At 49.2% G+C, this 20,548-nt stretch overlaps 1 protein-coding gene across 2 annotated transcripts in view; it reads right to left on the bottom strand.

Annotated features, from left to right (window-relative positions):
* ENTPD4 (ectonucleoside triphosphate diphosphohydrolase 4) overlaps positions 1 to 20,163 on the bottom strand; it is a 55,968-nt gene extending 35,805 nt beyond the window's left edge. For both annotated transcript variants that reach the window (XM_075346249.1, XM_075346251.1), the window contains exons 1-4: positions 19,979 to 20,163; positions 15,990 to 16,086; positions 14,549 to 14,746; positions 12,261 to 12,466 (exon numbers count right to left, since the gene is read on the bottom strand). In XM_075346249.1, the coding sequence (XP_075202364.1) occupies positions 12,261 to 12,466; positions 14,549 to 14,746; positions 15,990 to 15,997 (412 nt within the window). In that variant the 5' untranslated portion in view covers positions 15,998 to 16,086; positions 19,979 to 20,163. The remainder of the gene's footprint in view (positions 1 to 12,260; positions 12,467 to 14,548; positions 14,747 to 15,989; positions 16,087 to 19,978) is intronic.
* Between the last annotated feature and the right edge of the window lie 385 nt (positions 20,164 to 20,548).

Genomic DNA, 20,548 nt, shown 5'->3' with positions numbered 1-20,548 from the left:
TCCACTATTTATTTTTATTCTCCAAAAATGGATCCATGGTGGTCTTACCAGTCACCAGGTTTGGCAACTATAAGCTGCGGCCACCACCACTGAGCCCTTATATAGAGCATTCGAGAATCCGTATACAAGAGCCCAGGCCGCTCTGTAGAGCGTAAAAAAACCCCACCTTTCTAATACTGACCTAGGGGGTGGTCCTGTGATGGGTGTTGCTGCTCTCCGGTCCGGCACCTCCTCTCTCTGGTCACGTATCTCCTCTCTGCGGTGATTGCGGTCCTCCTTCTGAAGCCCGTGTGAATGATGGGTCCTACGTTATCCACAGAGGCCTCCATTGTGCTCCTGTTCAGAGCAGATCAAAGTATTGTAGTGCGCATGCGGTCTTTAACCTTTCCTCACGCCTGCACAACACAGTACTTTGAACTGCCCTCAGCAGGACAGAAACAAGTGTGTGTGCACAGGAGCGCAATGCCGGCCTGGGCTGAGTAGAAGGAGATCGGAGATCGCCACAGATAGGAGGCATCGGACCGGAGACCAACCACACCCATCGGGCTGGACCACCCCATAGGTGAGTATAATGAAAGTCTTTCATGTTACAGAGCGGCCTGGACTCATTTACAGTATTCCAGAAAGCTGTATATAAAGGCTCACTGGTGGTGGCCGCAGCATATATAGGGGCCAAATCGGGTGACAGGTTCCCTTTAAAAGAAAAAAAAAGAGAATTTTGTTTACTTACCGTAAATTCTTTTTCTTATAGTTCCGTCATGGGAGACCCAGACCATGGGTGTATAGCTACTGCCTCCGGAGGACACACAAAGTTACTACACTCAAAACGTGTAGCTCCTCCCTCCCAGTATATACACCCCCTGCTAGCCAGTCCTAGCCAGTTTAGTGCAAAAGCTGAAGGAGGACATCCACCCACAAGAAGAGACAGAGTAAAAACCGGAAGAACCGGAACCTCTGTCTACAACAATAACAGCCGGTGAAGACACCGGAACAAGAAACCTGCCAACAGGCAATAGGGAGGGTGCTGGGTCTCCCATGACGGAACTATAAGAAAAAGAATTTACGGTAAGTAAACAAAATTCTCTTTTTCTTTATCGTTCCTATGGGAGACCCAGACCATGGGACGTTCCAAAGCAGTCCATGGGTGGGAATAAACAGACAACTGAGAAGCAGGCAAAACCTAACTTCACAAATGGGCGACAGACGCCTGAAAGATGCGTCTGCCTAAGCCCGCGTCTGCCAAAGCATAAGCATGGCTTGGATAGAGCTTCGAAAAAAGTATGCAGACTAATTCGAGCTGCAGTCTGACAGACCTACTGAGCCGTAGCCTGGAGCCTGAAAGCCCAAAAGGCACCGACAGGTCTGATCAAATGTGCTCTGATCCCCGGCGGGGAAGGCACTTGAGTACACTTGTTGGGCCTCGGAAATGGCCGACCTAAGCCAACAACCCAGGGTCGGCTTAGATGCCGAGAGACCGCTACGCTGACTAGCGGTCAGCACCAGAGAGAGGTGCACTGCCTAATAACGGCGGTGCAAGACACATAGATCCGGAGCGCCCGCACCAGATCCAGGATATGCAACGCTTTCTCAAACGATGAACAGGAGCCGGACAAAAGGGAGGCAGGAAAATTGCCCCGGATAAGGTGGAAGCAGTAACCACCTCAGGGAAAAAAGTCCGGAGTCGGACGGAGACCACCTTGTCTTGATGCAAAAGGCCAAGAAGGGGGTGACTCCGAGAGAGTACAGCTAGAACTCTCTGGCGGGAAATTATAGCCACTAGAAGACTACTTTCTGTGAAAGATGAAACAAAGAAACCTCCCTAAGAGGCGCAAAGGGGGGTTTCTGGGAACCGGGAGGACCGGATTAGGGTCCCAGGGCTCCATAGGCCGCAGGAAAGGCGGAATAATGTGAGATGCGCCCTGAAAGGAGCGCACCGGAGCCAGCCGGACGATACGCCGCTGGCACATACTGACAGAGCCGAGACCTGTCCCTTATGAGGGATAGTCCTAGCTGTAAACCGGACTGTGAAAGAGACAGGAGGGTCGGCAAGGCTAAAAAGGTCAAAGGACACTTTGAAGCTCGAGTCATAGCGGAGATGACTTCAGGAAGGATACCAGAAGTCGCCAAGATCCAGGACTCAAGATCTACGCCGTCAATCTGAGAATCCAGAATTCTGACGGAAAAAACGGACCCTTTTGAGAAAAGGTCTGAACGGTCCGGAAGATGCCATGGCAATCCAACGGACAGAAGGAGCAGGTTAGGGTACCAAGCCTGCCTGGGTCAGTCTGGAGAATGAGAATGACCCGACGGCCCCCTTAACTGATCTTGCGCAGGACTCTGGGCAAGAGGTAGAGACGAAGCTGGGATCAATCATGAACCAGTGTGCCTACCGCAATGGACCACGGTTGGACAGCTGAAATAGTCTGCCTCGCAGTTTTCACATCTAGGATGTGGGCTGCGGATATGGTGGACTAGGAGTCCCTTGTCCACTGAAGAATGATGAGCCGCCAAGATTGCCAGACGGCTGAATGTCCCGCCCTGGAAGTTGATGTAGGAAAACGCTGTCACGTTGTCCGACTGGACTCGAATGTGCCTAGCCGCCAACAGATGGTGAAGGCTTAGAGAGCTAGAAATACAGCCCTGATTTCCAGCACATTGAACCAGAGGGCTGAATCGGACAGAGTCCAAGCGCCCTGCGCTCCACGGTGGAGATATACTGCTCCCAAGGCGGAAAGACCAGCACCCTGGTGAGGATCACCCGGGACGGGGCTAGGAAGGAGCATCCCTGAGACAGAGTGGCCGAAACCACCACTGCAAGGAGCCCCTGGTCAGTGGCGAAGCCACCACTCCGAGAAGGAGGGAGGTCGCGTGTACAGCGGAAACCCTCCAGTCTCAGAGGACGCAGGAGAAACTGGGCAAGGAATCGCTTCCATTGACGCCACCGTCTGACCAGCACCTTATTTGGTGTCTGATAGAACGACGTCGACCCGGAGGGACTACTGATCGACTAAGAGCAGCTTCACAAGTGCCGACAGAGTCTCGAATTGCGTCCCTGAAAACCTCTGGTGCGAAGTCAGAGTGGACCTGGACAGAATGACAAGCCACCCGAATAGATTAGAGTGGCGAGAGTAAGCGAAGTACTCTACTAAGAGTCTGCGCTGGATGAAACCCCGAGAAGAAAACCGTCCAGGGCAAACGATCACTGCCAACCCCTAGGGGTGCAGGACCCTAATCACAGCAGCCCCAAGGAGAATACTCGAGGGGCCGTGGCTAACCCAAAGGGAAGAGCCACGAATTGGACCACTCCGATGGCAAAACGTAGTCAACGCTGGTGTGAAACTGCGATTGATCCTTGCCGAAAGGCATCCCTGATGCCGATGGCTGCTAGGGAATCTCCTTGGGTTCTTGATTGATCCGGTGAAAAACACACGGAACAAGACCGAGACTCCATGTGAAAACGCCACACCTGACCATGCTTGAAAAGCTAAAGATCCAGGTCGGAAGGCACCGCCCTCTTCGGGGACTAGAAATAGATTTAAGCAAAAATCTCAGAACCGTTCCCAGTCGGGAACCGGAACAATTACTCCGTTGGCCTGCAAGAAATGCCACGGCCTGTGAGAAGGCGGCGGCCTTGGAGCCGGGAGGAGTTGACAGAAAAAATCTGTTTGGCGGGTGGACAGAATTCCATCCTGTAGCCATGGGAGATATAAACTCGCCCCCACTGAACGGAGACGTGGTAGAACCATACGTCGCCAAGTGGAGAGAGCCTGCCACCGACCAAGGAGGTGGTTGGCGTGGCCAGATAGCTCGGAGGAAGCTGACTCCGAGGTAGCAGCTCCTGCGGTCTTCTGAAGACGCAGCTTCAAGCCATTTGGTTCTATGAACTAAGGCCGAGCTAGAGGACGACCAGAAGGAGGAACGGAAACCACCAAAAGCTCAACTGATTCCTGCCCTGGTTTAGGTTTGTGGCAAGGAAGAACTCTCGTCGCCGAGAGCTTCCTAAATTTCATCTAGTTGGTTCCGAAGAGACTGGTCCCACCAAAGGGGAGCCCAGCAAGGAACCTCTATAGAGGCATCTGCCTTCCATTGCCGAAGCCACACCTGCGGATAGCGAGGAAAGTAGCCAAAACCACCGCTGTGCGGTGTCCAGCATGGCAGACTTGGCAGAGGATGGAAAGACTGAAGTCTGGAAGTTCAGGCAACCGTCTTGGGCATAGAGTCCCTGTGAGGGAATGCATCTCCTCTGAGGAGCCATCAGCCACTGACATAACGGTCCGGGCTGAGCCACCTGAGGTGAATGAGCCCACCTCTTGACCATCATTGGTGGACGGGGGAAACCGAGTCCTCAGAATCACGCTTCATGGGAAGCGACTGTCAGAGCGGACCCTGGGCTGGTTACAGGGGCCTGACAACTGGCGTGGTTAAGGAACACACGTTGTGTTCACCTAGATAAGGTAACTCCGGCGGATTGAGGTCCAGTACAAAGTTAATGTACCGTGGGATCCTTATAGAGGTGCCGTCAGCCACTGATACAACTATCCGGGCTGAAAGTCTGGACACCGGAGTGGCCACGCTTGGCGAATGAGTACACTCCTTGACCACCTCTGATGGGAGGGGGAGACAGGCAGCAGAACCCCGCTGTGGGATCTGCAGGACAGGCTGCGGGCTTGGACGCAGCGGGTTGAAAACTGGAGTGGTTAAGGAACACACTCCTCGTCTTGTTAAAGGTATACTGATGCCTTTTTGCCAGCGGGGAATACTCCCCTGATACAGGCGGATGGAGGTCCAATATAATGGACACAATCTAATCATTCGCATCCCCGTCATCTACGGACGGATCAAAGTACGTAAAGCAGCGTCCGAGCCCCTGATAGAGACATCCTCCTCGTCCAGTGGGTCAGCTCGTATCGGAGCTGCAGGACGGGGAGGACAGGGGACCCTGCGTCTCCCTGTCAGGAGGACGGGGTCTGTGAGCTTTGCTGAGCAAGCAGAAAACGCCCTGAGAAGGGGGTTGCATGCTCAGGGGATGCCGGGACAGCCGACCCCTGGAAAAAGAGATTCCCCCAGGGGTCAGCCACCGAACCCGGAGCAGCTGGAGGGACCATGCATGAGGCTCCAAGCTGAGGGGCCACAGCGGTTATGAGCTCGGTACAGCCGTACGAGACTACCAGCAGTGGATAATAAAAAACAGCCTGCAGCCTCGCTCTGTGAGACCTGCTGCAGAGGTGGGGGGCTCTGTCTAGAATGTGTAGAAAACACAAGACAGGGGTTCAGCCTGGGGAGACTCCAGGCTGAGGCACCACCACCTAAGAACCATGACAGTATGGCCTGTGCCGGTTCAGGCAATATGAGCTTACATGCAGAACATGTAGTGTACAGCCTTGGAGCTTTGCTCCTAGTGAGACATGCTGCTGAGGAGGAGGTTCTATAATAAAGAATTAACTCCTTCACGATGCCCTGATAGTATATAAAAGTGCACAACCAGAGGTTGTGACTTGTCAGGCCGCTGTGAGTGCCCCCCCAGGTTCCAAGCCTGGACCCCCAGCCCCCCCCCCCAGATATTCACTCCCTCTGCACTGCAGAGCAGCCAGCGCCGATCAGCGTACTAAGAACGCTGAGAAAATGGCGCTAGAGTGAGGGGGGAGGGCGGGGGTTAACCCAGGAGCGGGAATCGGAGGGCTAAGAAATGTACAGGGGAGGGAATCATCTCCTCAACAAGGAGTGTCCTCCCCTGTGCAGAGCGGCCGGCGGGCGGTGCTGCAGCGTCCCCCTGCATGACTGACATGCAGGGGAACGAAAACGAAACTAGGCCGCGGCTGAAGCCGGGCCCTAGAGTTAAACATGCGGCCGAAAATCAGGCATCATCGGCGCGGTACACAGAAAAAAAACAGTGGAACCGGCCGGAAACACAGTACAAGCAGCATTATCAAAGTCAAACACTGTCCCCCTAATAAAGTGCCCCACATTGCAGAAGGACCCTCTGAATAACGTCTCTATACTTAGCTTTGAGACGCAGGGTCCAGTCCCTGGTGGGGTGGGGGTCCAGTGCTCCGTCCAGCAGGGTCCTGTCAAAGGGCTGCGGATGGAGGCCGGTCTCCTGCAAAGCAGTGAGAACCGTGTTGGCTCCCACTTCAAGCCAGAGCCCCAGCATGGGATGGTGAAGGAGCGCGGCATGAAGGGCTCTTGCCCTGAATCAACCTTAACAGCACCGCCGCCAGGGGGGTGTGAAGGGACATGCCGGGGGTCCAGTGGACCCGCTTTTCTTCCAAATCTGTAGAAAAAATGAAAATCAAAAAAAAAAAAAAGGATGCATGTGCCTTCTGACACAAAGCAAAAAACTGGCTAGGACTGGCTAGCAGGGGGTGTATATACTGGGAGGGAGGAGCTACACGTTTTGAGTGTAGTAACTTTGTGTGTCCTCCGGAGGCAGTAGCTATACACCCATGGTCTGGGTCTCCCATAGGAACGATAAAGAAATAGAGATACAGAAATCTACTGGACCCCAATTGAAGTAAGAGGAAGTGTGGAGGAGGGCTGGAGGCCGACTGGCTGCAGCAATTGGGTAAAGTGTGGAAGAAAGAACTAGGAGGTGGTCCTTCCAGCTTGGATGGAACTTCACCGCTGCGGCCAATCAGTGGCTGCAGCATTCACATATTTGTGGCCACAAGAGAAAGCAAAAAGACAGACAAGGAACAGAGCCACAGTGCAGAGGGATGTCTGTTAGATAGGGGAGTTTTGTATATATTTTTTTTTTACTTTCAGACCACCATGGGTCTAAATTTAAAGTAACAAAACATAGTGGACAACCCCTTTAAGTAGTTTAACTCTCAACTTTCTTTAATGTCTGTGCAGCACCAAAGGGAGATGAGTTTCTGGATAAAGCCGTCGTTCTCTGAAACTACTCGGGATGACAAGCTGCTGGAGATCCGGGGTGACACACAGTGCAGGAGACGCCCGGGGCCATGCAGCGTTCACATTTCAGCACCACAACTCCTTGCTTAGGATCGCAGTGAAACAGCAACATGAGGACACCTTACTAGAGGCCACTGCCCTATATCCAGCCTGATGGTGGGCAGCACAGATGTGATGGTCCAACGCTCGGCACGCAGGGGCCGCAGAATACAGACAGCAGCTGTGCGGGGGGGGGCGGGAGACCAGCCAGTGCTGGAAACCAATGGCATCTATCACACCTTCACCACAAATAGCAGGATACGGAGCTGCCAGGAACATCAGAGCCATCTGTAATTATAAAGGATGGCCGCTAGTGTGGGATGGGGGATCTCATTCCAATAGTCTAGCACTGGACTGGGGGAAATAGACCACCAGATGGTGCATGTAAAGCCCTCCTCCAGAAAAAAAGGAAAACTGCCTCCCAGTGCCACCCATTGGAGGCAGCGACCCTACATCTAACCACTCAGTAAGTAACTCTAAGCTATTTTTTCTCAGTAGGTTTCTGCCTATGGCTCACACGTTCCCTCATTCTTACTTATGAGGTTAAAAGGGCTCATTTCCTACAGTCGTCTACAAGAGACAATTCCTTCTTCCTATCTTCTGCCCGCAGACTGGTTTGGCCAGTCCAGATTATTGACACTGCAGAAAAGCTGGAGGGAAGTATGGATGACATTAATAAAGATGAAGCTCAGCAATGAGGACGGGCGCGTGTATGGGGCCTCCGGGGTCACCTGTCAGTGATGTGAAGGTTTGGGATTCCTCGGGGCTTGCGGAGCGAACGTCTGGAATGTGCAGATATCAGATAGATCCCTTCAAGGCAGTGGTGAAACTTCTGGGCACTGAGGCAAAATCTCCAGCAGAGCCAACTATCACTGGCCTTTATTAGTATTGATCTCTTCATATGGGTAAAAAGGACCTTTTACGACCCCCTGGGCCCAGATGTGACTGCAACCCCTGCATGAGGCCTGAACCCATCATCGGCACCAGAAACCACGAATGATGCAGTAATGTGAACACCAGAGCCACCTAGAGGCGGGATACAGGCAGTGCAGTTGTAATATTATGCAGCACAGGACTCGCAATGACAAAGTCCTATCATAAATCACAGGTCCTCATCAGGCAGTGGCTGAGAAAATCATTACAGTACCGACAAGACTAATTTACGACGATGCAGCCGGGGATAGGCCTTCATACTGTAGAAATGTAATCGTTCCATCAGCCTTGAGAAAAGAAGAAAACATCCTAAAATGTCCATGGGAGCTAAAATGCTATACTCTGCAACGGCCACCAAAAAAATATAGTGTGCCCCGTACATCTGCTGGCACAGATCACAGCTGAGCGAGGGGGGGACAAAGTGTTGGACCCCCAGCAATCTCTTATAAGTGACTGCTCCTAAAGGTTTTGTATTTGAAATGCAATGGAGCTAGTAGGAAAAAAAATAAAATATTATAATAATAATAATAATAATAATAATAATATATTATTATAATAATATTATATTATTATAATTATTTTATAATATATTATATTATTATATTATAATATTATAATAAATTATTATTATATTATAATATAATAATAATAATAATAATAATAATAATAATAATAATAATAATAATAATAATATTATATACAGTTAGGTCCAGAAATATTTGGACAGTGACACAATTTTGGCGAGTTGGGCTCTGCATGCCACCACATTGGATTTGAAATGAAACCTCTACAACAGAATTCAAGTGCAGATTGTAACGTTTAATTTGAAGGTTTGAACAAAAATATCTGATAGAAATTGTAGGAATTGTACACATTTCTTTACAAACACTCCACATTTTAGGAGGTCAAAAGTAATTGGACAAATAAACCAAACCCAAACAAAATATTTTTATTTTCAATATTTTGTTGCGAATCCTTTGGAGGCAATCACTGCCTTAAGTCTGGAACCCATGGACATCACCAAACGCTGGGTTTCCTCCTTCTTAATGCTTTGCCAGGCCTTTACAGCCGCAGCCTTCAGGTCTTGCTTGTTTGTGGGTCTTTCCGTCTTAAGTCTGGATTTGAGCAAGTGAAATGCATGCTCAATTGGGTTAAGATCTGGTGATTGACTTGGCCATTGCAGAATGTTCCACTTTTTTGCACTCATGAACTCCTGGGTAGCTTTGGCTGTATGCTTGGGGTCATTGTCCATCTGTACTATGAAGCGCCGTCCGATCAACTTTGTGGCATTTGGCTGAATCTGGGCTGAAAGTATATCCCGGTACACTTCAGAATTCATCCGGCTACTCTTGTCTGCTGTTATGTCATCAATAAACACAAGTGACCCAGTGCCATTGAAAGCCATGCATGTCCATGCCATCACGTTGCCTCCACCATGTTTTACAGAGGATGTGGTGTGCCTTGGATCATGTGCCGTTCCCTTTCTTCTCCAAACTTTTTTCTTCCCATCATTCTGGTGCAGGTTGATCTTTGTCTCATCTGTCCATAGAATACTTTTCCAGAACTGAGCTGGCTTCATGAGGTGTTTTTCAGCAAATTTAACTCTGGCCTGTCTATTTTTGGAATTGATGAATGGTTTGCATCTAGATGTGAACCCTTTGTATTTACTTTCATGGAGTCTTCTCTTTACTGTTGACTTAGAGACAGATACACCTACTTCACTGAGAGTGTTCTGGACTTCAGTTGATGTTGTGAACGGGTTCTTCTTCACCAAAGAAAGTATGCGGCGATCATCCACCACTGTTGTCATCCGTGGACGCCCAGGCCTTTTTGAGTTCCCAAGCTCACCAGTCAATTCCTTTTTTCTCAGAATGTACCCGACTGTTGATTTTGCTACTCCAAGCATGTCTGCTATCTCTCTGATGGATTTTTTCTTTTTTTTCAGCCTCAGGATGTTCTGCTTCACCTCAATTGAGAGTTCCTTAGACCGCATGTTGTCTGGTCACAGCAACAGCTTCCAAATGCAAAACCACACACCTGTAATCAACCCCAGACCTTTTAACTACTTCATTGATTACAGGTTAACGAGGGAGACGCCTTCAGAGTTAATTGCAGCCCTTAGAGTCCCTTGTCCAATTACTTTTGGTCCCTTGAAAAAGAGGAGGCTATGCATTACAGAGCTATGATTCCTAAACCCTTTCTCCGATTTGGATGTGAAAACTCTCATATTGCAGCTGGGAGTGTGCACTTTCAGCCCATATTATATATATAATTGTATTTCTGAACATGTTTTTGTAAACAGCTAAAATAACAAAACTTGTGTCACTGTCCAAATATTTCTGGACCTAACTGTATGTTCGTAAAAGCATACATATCAATTAGTAATGAATGAACTGACGAGTGGTTGCTTTGGCAGCGTTCCTGGCTACTTACAGATGGCAGTCCGCCACTAAAGAGATCAGCGATAAGTAAGGTCACGTTACATGGAAAAGCTGCAACGGTAAAATGAGCGCTGATTGATGATATCAGCATCAGTCATCAACGTGCAGAAGACGAGCATGGAGGTCACAAAAATCGGTGAGTCTCTTCTGCCTGTCTACACACGGGGACATATTGGAGATAATCAATATGAAGCTCATTGTAAAATGACAGACAAGTGGGCTCTCTGAAGGTTCCCAGCTGGTGTGACAGGGGGAGGACTCTCCCTCTGTCAAACGCTTTAGGTGCTGCGGTCGCTGTTGATCACAGCATCTAAAGGAGTTGAACTGTGAGGATCAGCGCCGTTTATCAGCCATGCTCCTGCAGCTCAAAATTACAAGGCTTTTTTTTTTTTTTTATTAAAAAAATGTAGAAAGTGATATTGTTTAAATCAGAATGTTTACATAAATCATTTCCTGATGACACATTCACATTCCCCCATAACTATTCAAGCCATGAATCAATGGTGGGGTGGGGGAACTTACTCGGCTCTGTATTGTGGGCAAAAGAGACCCTCTGCGCAGAGATGGTGTCATGGGTGATAGACAGTCATGTGGTTTCTGGCAATAGAAGGTCACAGTGTTTGGCTGCGCAAAATACTCCCTGACTTTCTGTTGTTCCTGCTGTCAGTTCATTGCGTTTGGTCCCTTTCCTGCTGGGTTTTGATCTATTCCCCTTTAGAAACCAGGGGAGCTAAACTTCTGTCCAGCTGCTGATCATCAGTATTCCCCTAGTGCTTAAATACTTCCATCTTCCCTGGACTTATGATGATGATTATTATTATTATTAAATTCATTCAAGCTCTGGTTGCAAGCAGGTGGCTTGCTCTCATCTGTATCGTTGCTGAAGCTTTGTTAAACTTCGTGTCTTCCTTTAGTGTTTAATGTGGTTGATTAAGAGCTCATCCCATCCATTCCCTATTTAGGGCACAGCACTAGGGATACCTAGGGTCAGGTATCTGGCTCGGGTCATTGATGCGGATCTTATCTAGGGTGTTGAGGGACCCCAGGGACCAGCGGAAGGTTCGGTCAGGGGTCACCATCTCCCCCTTCCCTAGACGCAGGGTTTTACTTCCCTATCCCTTGGATTTCCCTATGTTTTTCTGTTGCTGGCCGATCACCCGCCACAGAAAAATGGCTTGGAAACGGCGTCCAGACCTCCCGGACTTTAATGTCGTGATAACGTCATTACCTGAAATGATCTATACATTCTTGCTACTCCCAGAGTGATACTGTAATTGTCCCGTCACATATTAGAGAAGCTTAAGCAGATAATGCCCGCACCGCTTCATCTGGATTTATAACAAATATGCCAAGGTCTGAGATTAGTGAAGTCTTTAGGAAACCCACATGGTAATCTCCCTTGTATCCGGACAGATACCCGTAGCTGCTTAGTATACATGAGGGGCCTCTCGGATTACGGCCCGGATTTCATCAATTACTTGCCTTGTGACCCACTATATTGTATTAAATTGGTTTCTTAGTTTGCTGACGCTTTTTGATCTTTTTTTTTTTCTTAAAAAAAAAACCACCAAAACTAAAATGTCAAATATAACAAATGTTACTATAAGTTGAAAATTGAGAACAGTCAGATTAAGCAACGTCCATAGAGTAATATCCTCAGATGTGGTCAGAAGATATTACACGGCGTGAAAAATGACAGCTTTTTATTGTTGCCAAACAATCTCATAATGTGCTTATCATCAGTGGCAAATGTATCCGTAGTGATAATTATCTGATGGGGAGGGTCCCACCTGTCTCGCTAGGTCCCCATCCTCGATACATGCTGTTGTCAGGGAGTCAGGAGGCCCCCATACACATTATATATAGGACTCCAAACCCCAACGATGACCCGGTAACCCACAAGCAGGGCTTGGATGTCATCGTGTCGGTCATTACCTGGTTTGATCTTCATCACCACAGTCTTCCTGTTCTGGTCTCTCATCTGCTTTATATCCAGCAGGTCATGGGGATTGCCATTATGTCGGGGCCAGCAGTATACAAAGATCCGGGATCCGCTGCTTCCACAGTCCACCACTATGCCATAGTTGATATTGGGGTTGCCTGTGTCAGTGGCTTCCATGTCGGTAACACGAGCGAGGTACCTAAAGAGTAAAACAGTAAAATTGAGGGAAACCACATGCAGAATCCAGGCTTGTACATCCACAAAAGATTTGGTCTCTGATGAAGAAAAAAAAAACAAAAAATAAACTTCCATTAAACTCTAAGGGACTAAGCTGCATTTCCAGACATAACCTCTGCACAAGGGAGGCGCTGTTTCTGAAAAAACACAGACCCCTATGTCGTAATCCTAGAAGACCCCTTTAAAGCAGCACTGCAGAGGTTTTGGAGTTGTGCTTTAAATCTAAGCTGTCTTATACTCGCGCTCTGGCATTTTCATCCTTATTGGCTTATCTGGTCCCGCCGCGCCATTTTGTGCCTGTGACTTTTTGACTGGCCGGATGTCACCAGTTATGTTTCAATCTGTCAATACAAGTCTATGAGAGGGAGAACGAGGCTCACATAGAGTTGTATTGAACTGTAACCTCCGGCCTCATAAAACCCTGGAGCTGCCAGCAGGTCACAAATCGCCGGAGCCGACTGGATTGATAGTGATAACAGAAGAAGGGTATAAAATACAGGGGAATTTAAAGCACCGCTCCAGCGGTAGCAAAACAAAAAAAAAAAAAAAAAAAACACACTCTGGAGTGGCGCTTTAAAGTGGATCTGTCATCAGATGACAATGGTGAAGCTTTACCATGGAAAAGCAAAATAAAATAGAAGCCAATTCATTTTAAATATAAACTAAAATAAAAACAAAATATGTACATGTGTCCCCCCGCCCGCCTCACCCTGGTCCTTTGGGAGGCGATTGATGGACTGCTGCTGTGTAAGGCCGGGGCCACACGAGTCATTACTTCGATCCTCGCATGACACTCGGCTCAGGCTGGCAGCACAGCGGGAGCAGAGTGTCATGCGAGTGTCAATGCGACTGAGGTCCGATCATGCGATCGGACCTCAGCTGTGGGGGGCGGGCCGGCGCCGAGTAGGGGAGGGAGGGATTTATCTCCCTATCTCCTCTGTAGCCGGCTATTGCCATTCTCGCCCTGCACTCGCGTTACAACGGTGTACTGCGAGTGCAGTGCGATTTTTCTCTCGCCCCATAGACTTGAATGGGTGCGAGAGAAAGAGTCTTGCATTGCTCTCGCAGCATGCTGCGATTCTTTTCTCGGTCCAATTAGGGCTGAGAAAATAATCGCTCATGGGTGCTGGCACATATAGTAATATTGGTCCGAGTGGAATGCGATGTTTTATCACACTGCATTCGCTCCGATTTTCATGCCGTGTGTTTTAGACCTAACTGCATGTGAGGAGAGTGGGGAGACGCAGAGGGAGTGCTCCCCCCCAACGAATCCACTAATAACTAGTTGTCCGGTGTGTTCGCCCATTGCTCCTAATAGCCAACCCACACAATATATTATTTGTGATGCTTCTGCAAATTTGGGAATTACCGTTCCCCAGTACTGTGCTGGGTGTCCACAGGGCAACAGACGCATTCAAAGGTTTAGTAATAGTGGGTTTTTTGCTCAATGTGAAATTACACTGTAAAATTACTGTGATCGAGTGATCCTAGGAACGTGTGGTCCATGATAATCTTGCAGTGTAAACAGGCTGCAGATCATCCGCTGAACAATCATTTATGGGGTGAAATGATCTTTTATGCTGCGGAATAGATCATCATTCTCGGCAGTGTAAACAGGACTGGAGTATGGCCGCCCGTGTATAATGAATGATCGCTGATCGCTGAGTGTGCCTGGTTACAGCGGTCCGCCTGCGAGAACAGGCAATTAAACCACCTCCGACCAGCAGACAGGGCTGATGGGTGGTTGTTTAGTGCCGCGGTAATCACACTACTTATATCACTCCTCTTACAGGTGGAGTAGGGTGGGTAACACCAGACGTCATCATTTCATTGCTTAAAAGTAGATAAATAGAAGTGCAAGATAACGCTGCGCAGGAGGCAGGAAGCCAATACACTGTACAGAGAAATAATGTGATGGAATATAATGGCATGGGAAGATCCAGTGCACAAAGGGCAACTTCTTATGGAAACCAGTTTGTCTTGAACAATAGCCTTAGGCTGATCTTTTTCCTTACAATGCTATTTGCATTAGCAGACGTCTTACCGGTGATAGTGTCGGTCTCGCTGGGATCGGCTGTACTTAGTCCTGACCAGTAGCAGAGAGTAGATGAGAAAGAACAGGACGCTAACCACGGTGCCAATAATCACCAGCTGCCGCAGAGTAGTATTCAGGGCACGGGGGCACCCGCCGGGGGATATACTAAAGTGCCACGAAGCGGGAAGGAGGCAGGAGATGCTTAACCTGGAAACAAGAAAACACAAAATATGATCATTTAATGTGGCCTCATCTCAGATGAAGACGACTTTCCACAATGAAGGGTCTCTGGAGAGATATCAGGGCCCTTTGGAACTGCACAGAGATTTCAGCTACTTAAAATCGGATCAGAAATCATAAAGACTGAATATTCCCTTATTTAAAGGGAATCTGTCACCAGTTTTTTGCTCCCCCATCTGAGAGCAGCATAATGTAGGGACAGAGACCCTGATTCCAGTGATTTACTGAGCTGTTTGCTGTCATTTTGATAAAATCATTGTTTTCTCTGCTGCAGATTTAGCAGTTATACAGAGCTCATGAATATGCTGGACTACCTGCAGCACGACAAGTAGTCCTGCAATGATTAAATCACTGTTTAATCAGCAGGAGGTTATCAAAACTGCACTAAGAAGCCTAGTAAGTATGTACGTATAACCCTGCCCACATCAGTGATTGGCCAGTTTCTGCCTATGCACAGTGTACACAAACAGCCGCAAATCAGTGGTGGGGGCAGGGTAATACAGAGCTCATAAACGTGGAGGACTACCTGGCAGCAGGTTTACTAGTCCTCTAGTGATAATCTCCTGCAGATTTTATCAAAACTACAGTAAGCAGCTCAGTAAGTGACACATCGCTGGAATCAGGATCTCTGCCCCTACATTATGCTGCTCTCAGATTAGGTGGCAAAAGCCTGGTGATTCCTTTTAAGCCATGAGAGACAATATATACTGGACCACTGAACTGGTGACTGACTGAACCACTAGTACTTTGTCATACCGAGTACTACAAATACCCGATATTTGTGAAAAGGGGGCTCACTGCCTGCTCCCTCCAGTACAAAAATGTTGTGGGCAGTCATTCTCAGATCATTCCACAAATAGAGAAATTTGCACTTTTTGGTGGCTTGGGTCCAAATTCTGAGAATTGGTGTTGATGCAGAGCTGTGACCCTTTCTCTGTTTTTTTCCCTGGTGGCTGGGGGCTGGGAGAAGGCTGTGCGAGGGGAAAGTGTATGGGGCGGCTGCAGTTCTCTGCACTGCCAGGGGGAGGGGGGCAAAAGGAAAGATAACTCAGCACTATACCAGAGAACACATGCACAGTCGGCTAAGCGGAGTGTGCATATGTGTGGGCCTAATATCTGTAGGCTGAAGACCGTAATCTAAGCTGTACAGCCACTCTGGCCGTGGTTGCGGTCCGCACACCGGCCACTCATCCTCAGGTCCGTTACTCACCTTCCCATTTTGGACTGACGATCTGTAATCACATTCAACCCATATTTGCTTCTCTGCTACCGGATTTCGTGCACTGAAATGTTCCCCATGTCTCCACCTGCGCAGAAAACAGAGAGCAGCTTTACACAAGGGCTCTGGGCAATTCACAGTGACGACAGGCTGCACCGGTTCTCTGGGTTCATCACGACCCAGCGAGAGGTTCTGACATTTCCCAATATATTGGTAGATAAGCTGCTATTTCTAAAGTCTCGGATTGGGAACCTTCATTGTTAATGTCTAGAAGATGAAGATGTGACCGGGCCGTGAAGTGATCACACGTGACCTGGTCGGGTCTTCATCCTCACGATGTGAGAAATGGAAGCTATGGAGATCCGTGTGGACATCACACATGAATGAGCACGAGAAGGAACCCAAAGCCCAAACTGACACATTGAAGCAAACGCTCAGCCAGTGCAAGGGGTTAAACACTAGACGTCCCAGGAATTTCGAGCTCCATAGGGTTCCAATAGTAGAAATGTCAAATGACCCCTCTCTGGGACTTCTAGTGTTAAAGGAAACCTGTCACCAGTTTTTTGACTATTAAACCAAAAGTATCCCCTTCTGCAGCTCATGGGCTGCTTTCTATGAAGGTGCACCTTGTTGCTGACCCCCCCTTGCACACCCCAAAAACAACTTTATAAAATCTCCCCGTGTTGTATGCTAATGACCTGTGGGGCTCAGATGGGCAGGCTCTATTTCGGCTCCTGTCCGTCCTTGTGGCCTTGCTTGCCGTCCTCCTGTCATGATTGACAAGGATGGCGCCGCCGTCATCATCATCATCATCATCCACACTGCTGGCCAAGTCTCGCGCAGGCGCAATTCGCTCTGCCCCTATCGCGGACCGAGCATAAAACCAGTTTCCCTTGCGGGCGCCGGTGATGTATCTGCGCAGGCGCGAGATCATGGTCGTTGCTGTGCATGACCTGACCAGCAGCGTCATCCTCGTACCCGACCATGATCTCGCGCCTGCGCAGATACATCACCGGCGCCCGCAAGGGAAACTGTTTTTATGCTCGGCCCGCGATAGGGGCAGAGCGAACTGTGCCTGCGCAAAACTCGGCCAGCAGTGTGGATGATGATGACGACGCCATCCTTGTCAATCAAGACAGGAGGACGGCGAGCAAGGCCACAAGGAGGGACAGGAGCCAATATAGAGCCCGACCATCTGAGCCCCATAGGTCATTAGCATACAACACGGTGGGATTTTATAAAGTTCTTTTTGGAGTCTGGAAAGGGGGTCAGCAACAAGGTGCACCTTCATAGAAAGCAGCCCAGGAGCTGCAGAAGGTGACACTTTTGGTTTAATAGTCAAAAAACTGGTGACAGGTTCCCTTTAATTCTTATATCTGCACCCAAGAAAGCTGAATGATGAGCAGTGGGCGTCTACACACGGTGCTGCTAACTAATGGGGGAGCGGACGGTGGGAGACTGCGGAGGGGCCGCTAATCTGGAGCAGACCGCGACCTCCCAGTATAACACCGGCTATAACGTGTGAACACTATAAGCCACAACTGAAGGCAACGTGACCCCCGAAAGAGCAGAAGCCACCGCTAAGGACATGGAAGACACAGCTGGACGGCACGCACAGTGACCAAATGTGTTGGCACCCCTGAAATTGTTCCAGAAATGATGTTTTTCTCAAAATTATTGCAAATACCCATGTTTAGCTATACACGATTATTTCCTTTGTGTGTATTGGAACAAGAAACAACTGAAAAAAAGAAAATTAGACAATTTCTCACAAATGGTCGGGGCAAAATTGTGGCTAAACAACTTTCTTTCAATCATGTGATGCTCGTTCAAACGCACCTGTGGCAAGTAACAAGTGTGGGCAATATAAAAATCATGCCTGGAACCAGATAAAAAGGGGGAGAAGCTGGCGCAACTTTGCATTGTGTGTGCCACATGAAGAACAGAAAGAGAAGAGAACTGTCTGAGGACTCAAGAACCAAAATTGTTAAAAAATCTCCAGCTTGTAAGTCCACCTCCAGAGATCTTGATGTTCCTTTGTCCACGGTGTGCAATATAATTAAGAAGTTTACAATTCATGGCACTGTTGCTAATCTCCTTTGTCTGAGACGGCAGAAAAAAAAATTGACGAAAGATTGCAACATCGGATAGTCGGGATGGTGGTTAAGTAGCCCCAATCAAGGTCCAAAGAAATTCATGGTGTCCTGTAGGCTCAGGGGGCATCAGTGGCAGTGAAAACTATCAGGCTAGTTTCACACTTGCGTTGAACGGCATCCATTGCATTGCGTTGTGTGACGGATGCGTTGCATATAATGGCACAACGGATAGCTTTTTTTTTTTTTTCTTTACAGTTTTACTGGCAACAGACTATTGTGAACGATCAGCTGACAGCTCTCACAAGCCGGCGGCCGGGCGCTCAGCTGAGAGCTCTCACATGCCGGCGGCCGGGCGCTCAGCTGAGCGCTCTCACATGCCGGCGGCCGGGCGCTCAGCTGAGCGCTCTCACATGCCGGCGGCCGGGCGCTCAGCTGAGAGCTCTCACATGCCGGCGGCCGGGCGCTCAGCTGAGAGCTCTCACATGCCGGCGGCCGGGCGCTCAGCTGAGAGCTCTCACATGCCGGCGGCCGGGCGCTCAGCTGAGAGCTCTCACATGCCGGCGGCCGGGCGCTCAGCTGAGAGCTCTCACATGCCGGCGGCCGGGCGCTCAGCTGAGAGCTCTCACATGCCGGCGGCCGGGCGCTCAGCTGAGAGCTCTCACATGCCGGCGGCCGGGCGCTCAGCTGAGCGCTCTCACATGCCGGCGGCCGGGCGCTCAGCTGAGAGCTCTCACATGCCGGCGGCCGGGCGCTCAGCTGAGCGCTCTCACATGCCGGCGGCCGGGCGCTCAGCTGAGCGCTCTCACATGCCGGCGGCCGGGCGCTCTGCTGAACATTCGGCCACCGAGAAACAAAATAAAGTGTCTGATTTAAAAAAAAAAAAATAAAAAATGAGCATGCGCAGTGAAAAATAAAAGGTTTCCGCCATGCAAAAAAAAACTTTACATGCAGCATTCCCTCCGCCCGACGCAGCATCAAAATAACGACACTGCGTTGTCCAGCGGATGCAACGCTGACACTTGTGTTACAGTGCGTCGTCCATACAAGTCTATGGAGAATAGCGCAGTGCGTTAACGGACTGCGCTATTCTCCATAGTGACGGACTGCGCTGAACACAAGTGTGAAAGTACCCTCAGCGTTTCATTTCATTCAAATGTTGACTATGGAGGAGACCCAGGAGGACCCCACTGCTGACACAGACAAAGAGCTGGAGAGTTCTGAAGTGGCCGCAATGAGTCCGGGTCTGAATCTTATTGACACCAGTGGAGAGATCTTATAATTGCTGCTGGGAGAAGACGCCTTCAAATATGAGAGACCTGGAGCAGATTGCAGAAGAAGAGTCCAAAATTCCAGGTGAGAGGTGGAAGAAGCTTGTGGACGGTTATAGGAAGCGATTGATTGCAGTTATTTATTCCAAAGGGTGTGCAGCCAAATATTAAGAGGAGGGGACAACACTTGTGCCCATTTTGGGGTTCTGAGTGAAATTATGTCCAGTTTTGCCTTTTTTTCCCCAAAGGGAATAAACACGTGTATAACAGCAGCATGGAGAACCGGGATAATATATTGGGAGAAATACTTAATGTTCTATCAGAATTTTAAGGGGGATAAGGGGTGTGTGTGTGTGTGTGTGTGTGTGTGTGTGTGTGTGTGTGTGTGTGTGTGTGTGTGTGTGTGTGTGTGTGTATCTCTATATCCCTTATAAACACGTCACTATACACTTGTATAAAGCTAAACACATCACTAACAACCCTTTATACCACACGTACGTATGACATCACTACCCATATACACCACACATCCCTACACACGTATGACATCACTACACAGAAGCCTCGGTCTCCCGGTACATGACGTCACCCCTCCCCGCCGTCCCCCGCACGGTACCTGCTCCCTCCGCGCCTCCCGGTGCTGTCCGCCGCCGCCCCCGTCGGGTGAAGGACACGTCACCGTGGTCAGGTAGACGTCTGTTCCCGGGGGAGGGATGAGGGGCGGTGTATCCGTCTCCGGCGGGCCGTCCTCCCAGCCACAGGCCCGGTAACCAGGCGACCCTGGCAACCACCGAACACCTGTCTATAGCTCGCGAGATCACATGCTGAGGGGAGACTTCCGGGTTCAGAGGCGCCATCTTTGTGGCGGGCAGAGATCCGGGCGCTGAGGAAACAGCGACCCCCTTGTGCCCCTAATAACCTGCTGCAGAGCCCTCTGTAAGGAGCGATATGAGCTGATGTTCTCCGTGTGTCAGGCTGACGGCTTTTGCAATATTTTTTTTTTCTTCTTGTTTCAGTGACAAAAGACAGTTCTGTCTCCAATTTTTTTTTTTTTTCTATGATTCACCAGTTGGGATAATGGGTCTCTGGCCGTCTGGTTCCCTCTGGCCGTCTGGTTTCCTCTGGCGTCTGTTTCCCTCTGGCGTCTGTTTCCCTCTGGCGTCTGTTTCCCTCTGGCCGTCTGGTT

Source organism: Anomaloglossus baeobatrachus, chromosome 4 (assembly GCF_048569485.1).
Source record: "Anomaloglossus baeobatrachus isolate aAnoBae1 chromosome 4, aAnoBae1.hap1, whole genome shotgun sequence".
Classification (NCBI taxonomy): domain Eukaryota; kingdom Metazoa; phylum Chordata; class Amphibia; order Anura; family Aromobatidae; genus Anomaloglossus; species Anomaloglossus baeobatrachus.
The sequence above is the reverse complement of the archived record's forward strand: the minus strand, read 5'-3'. Positions and strand labels throughout refer to the sequence as shown.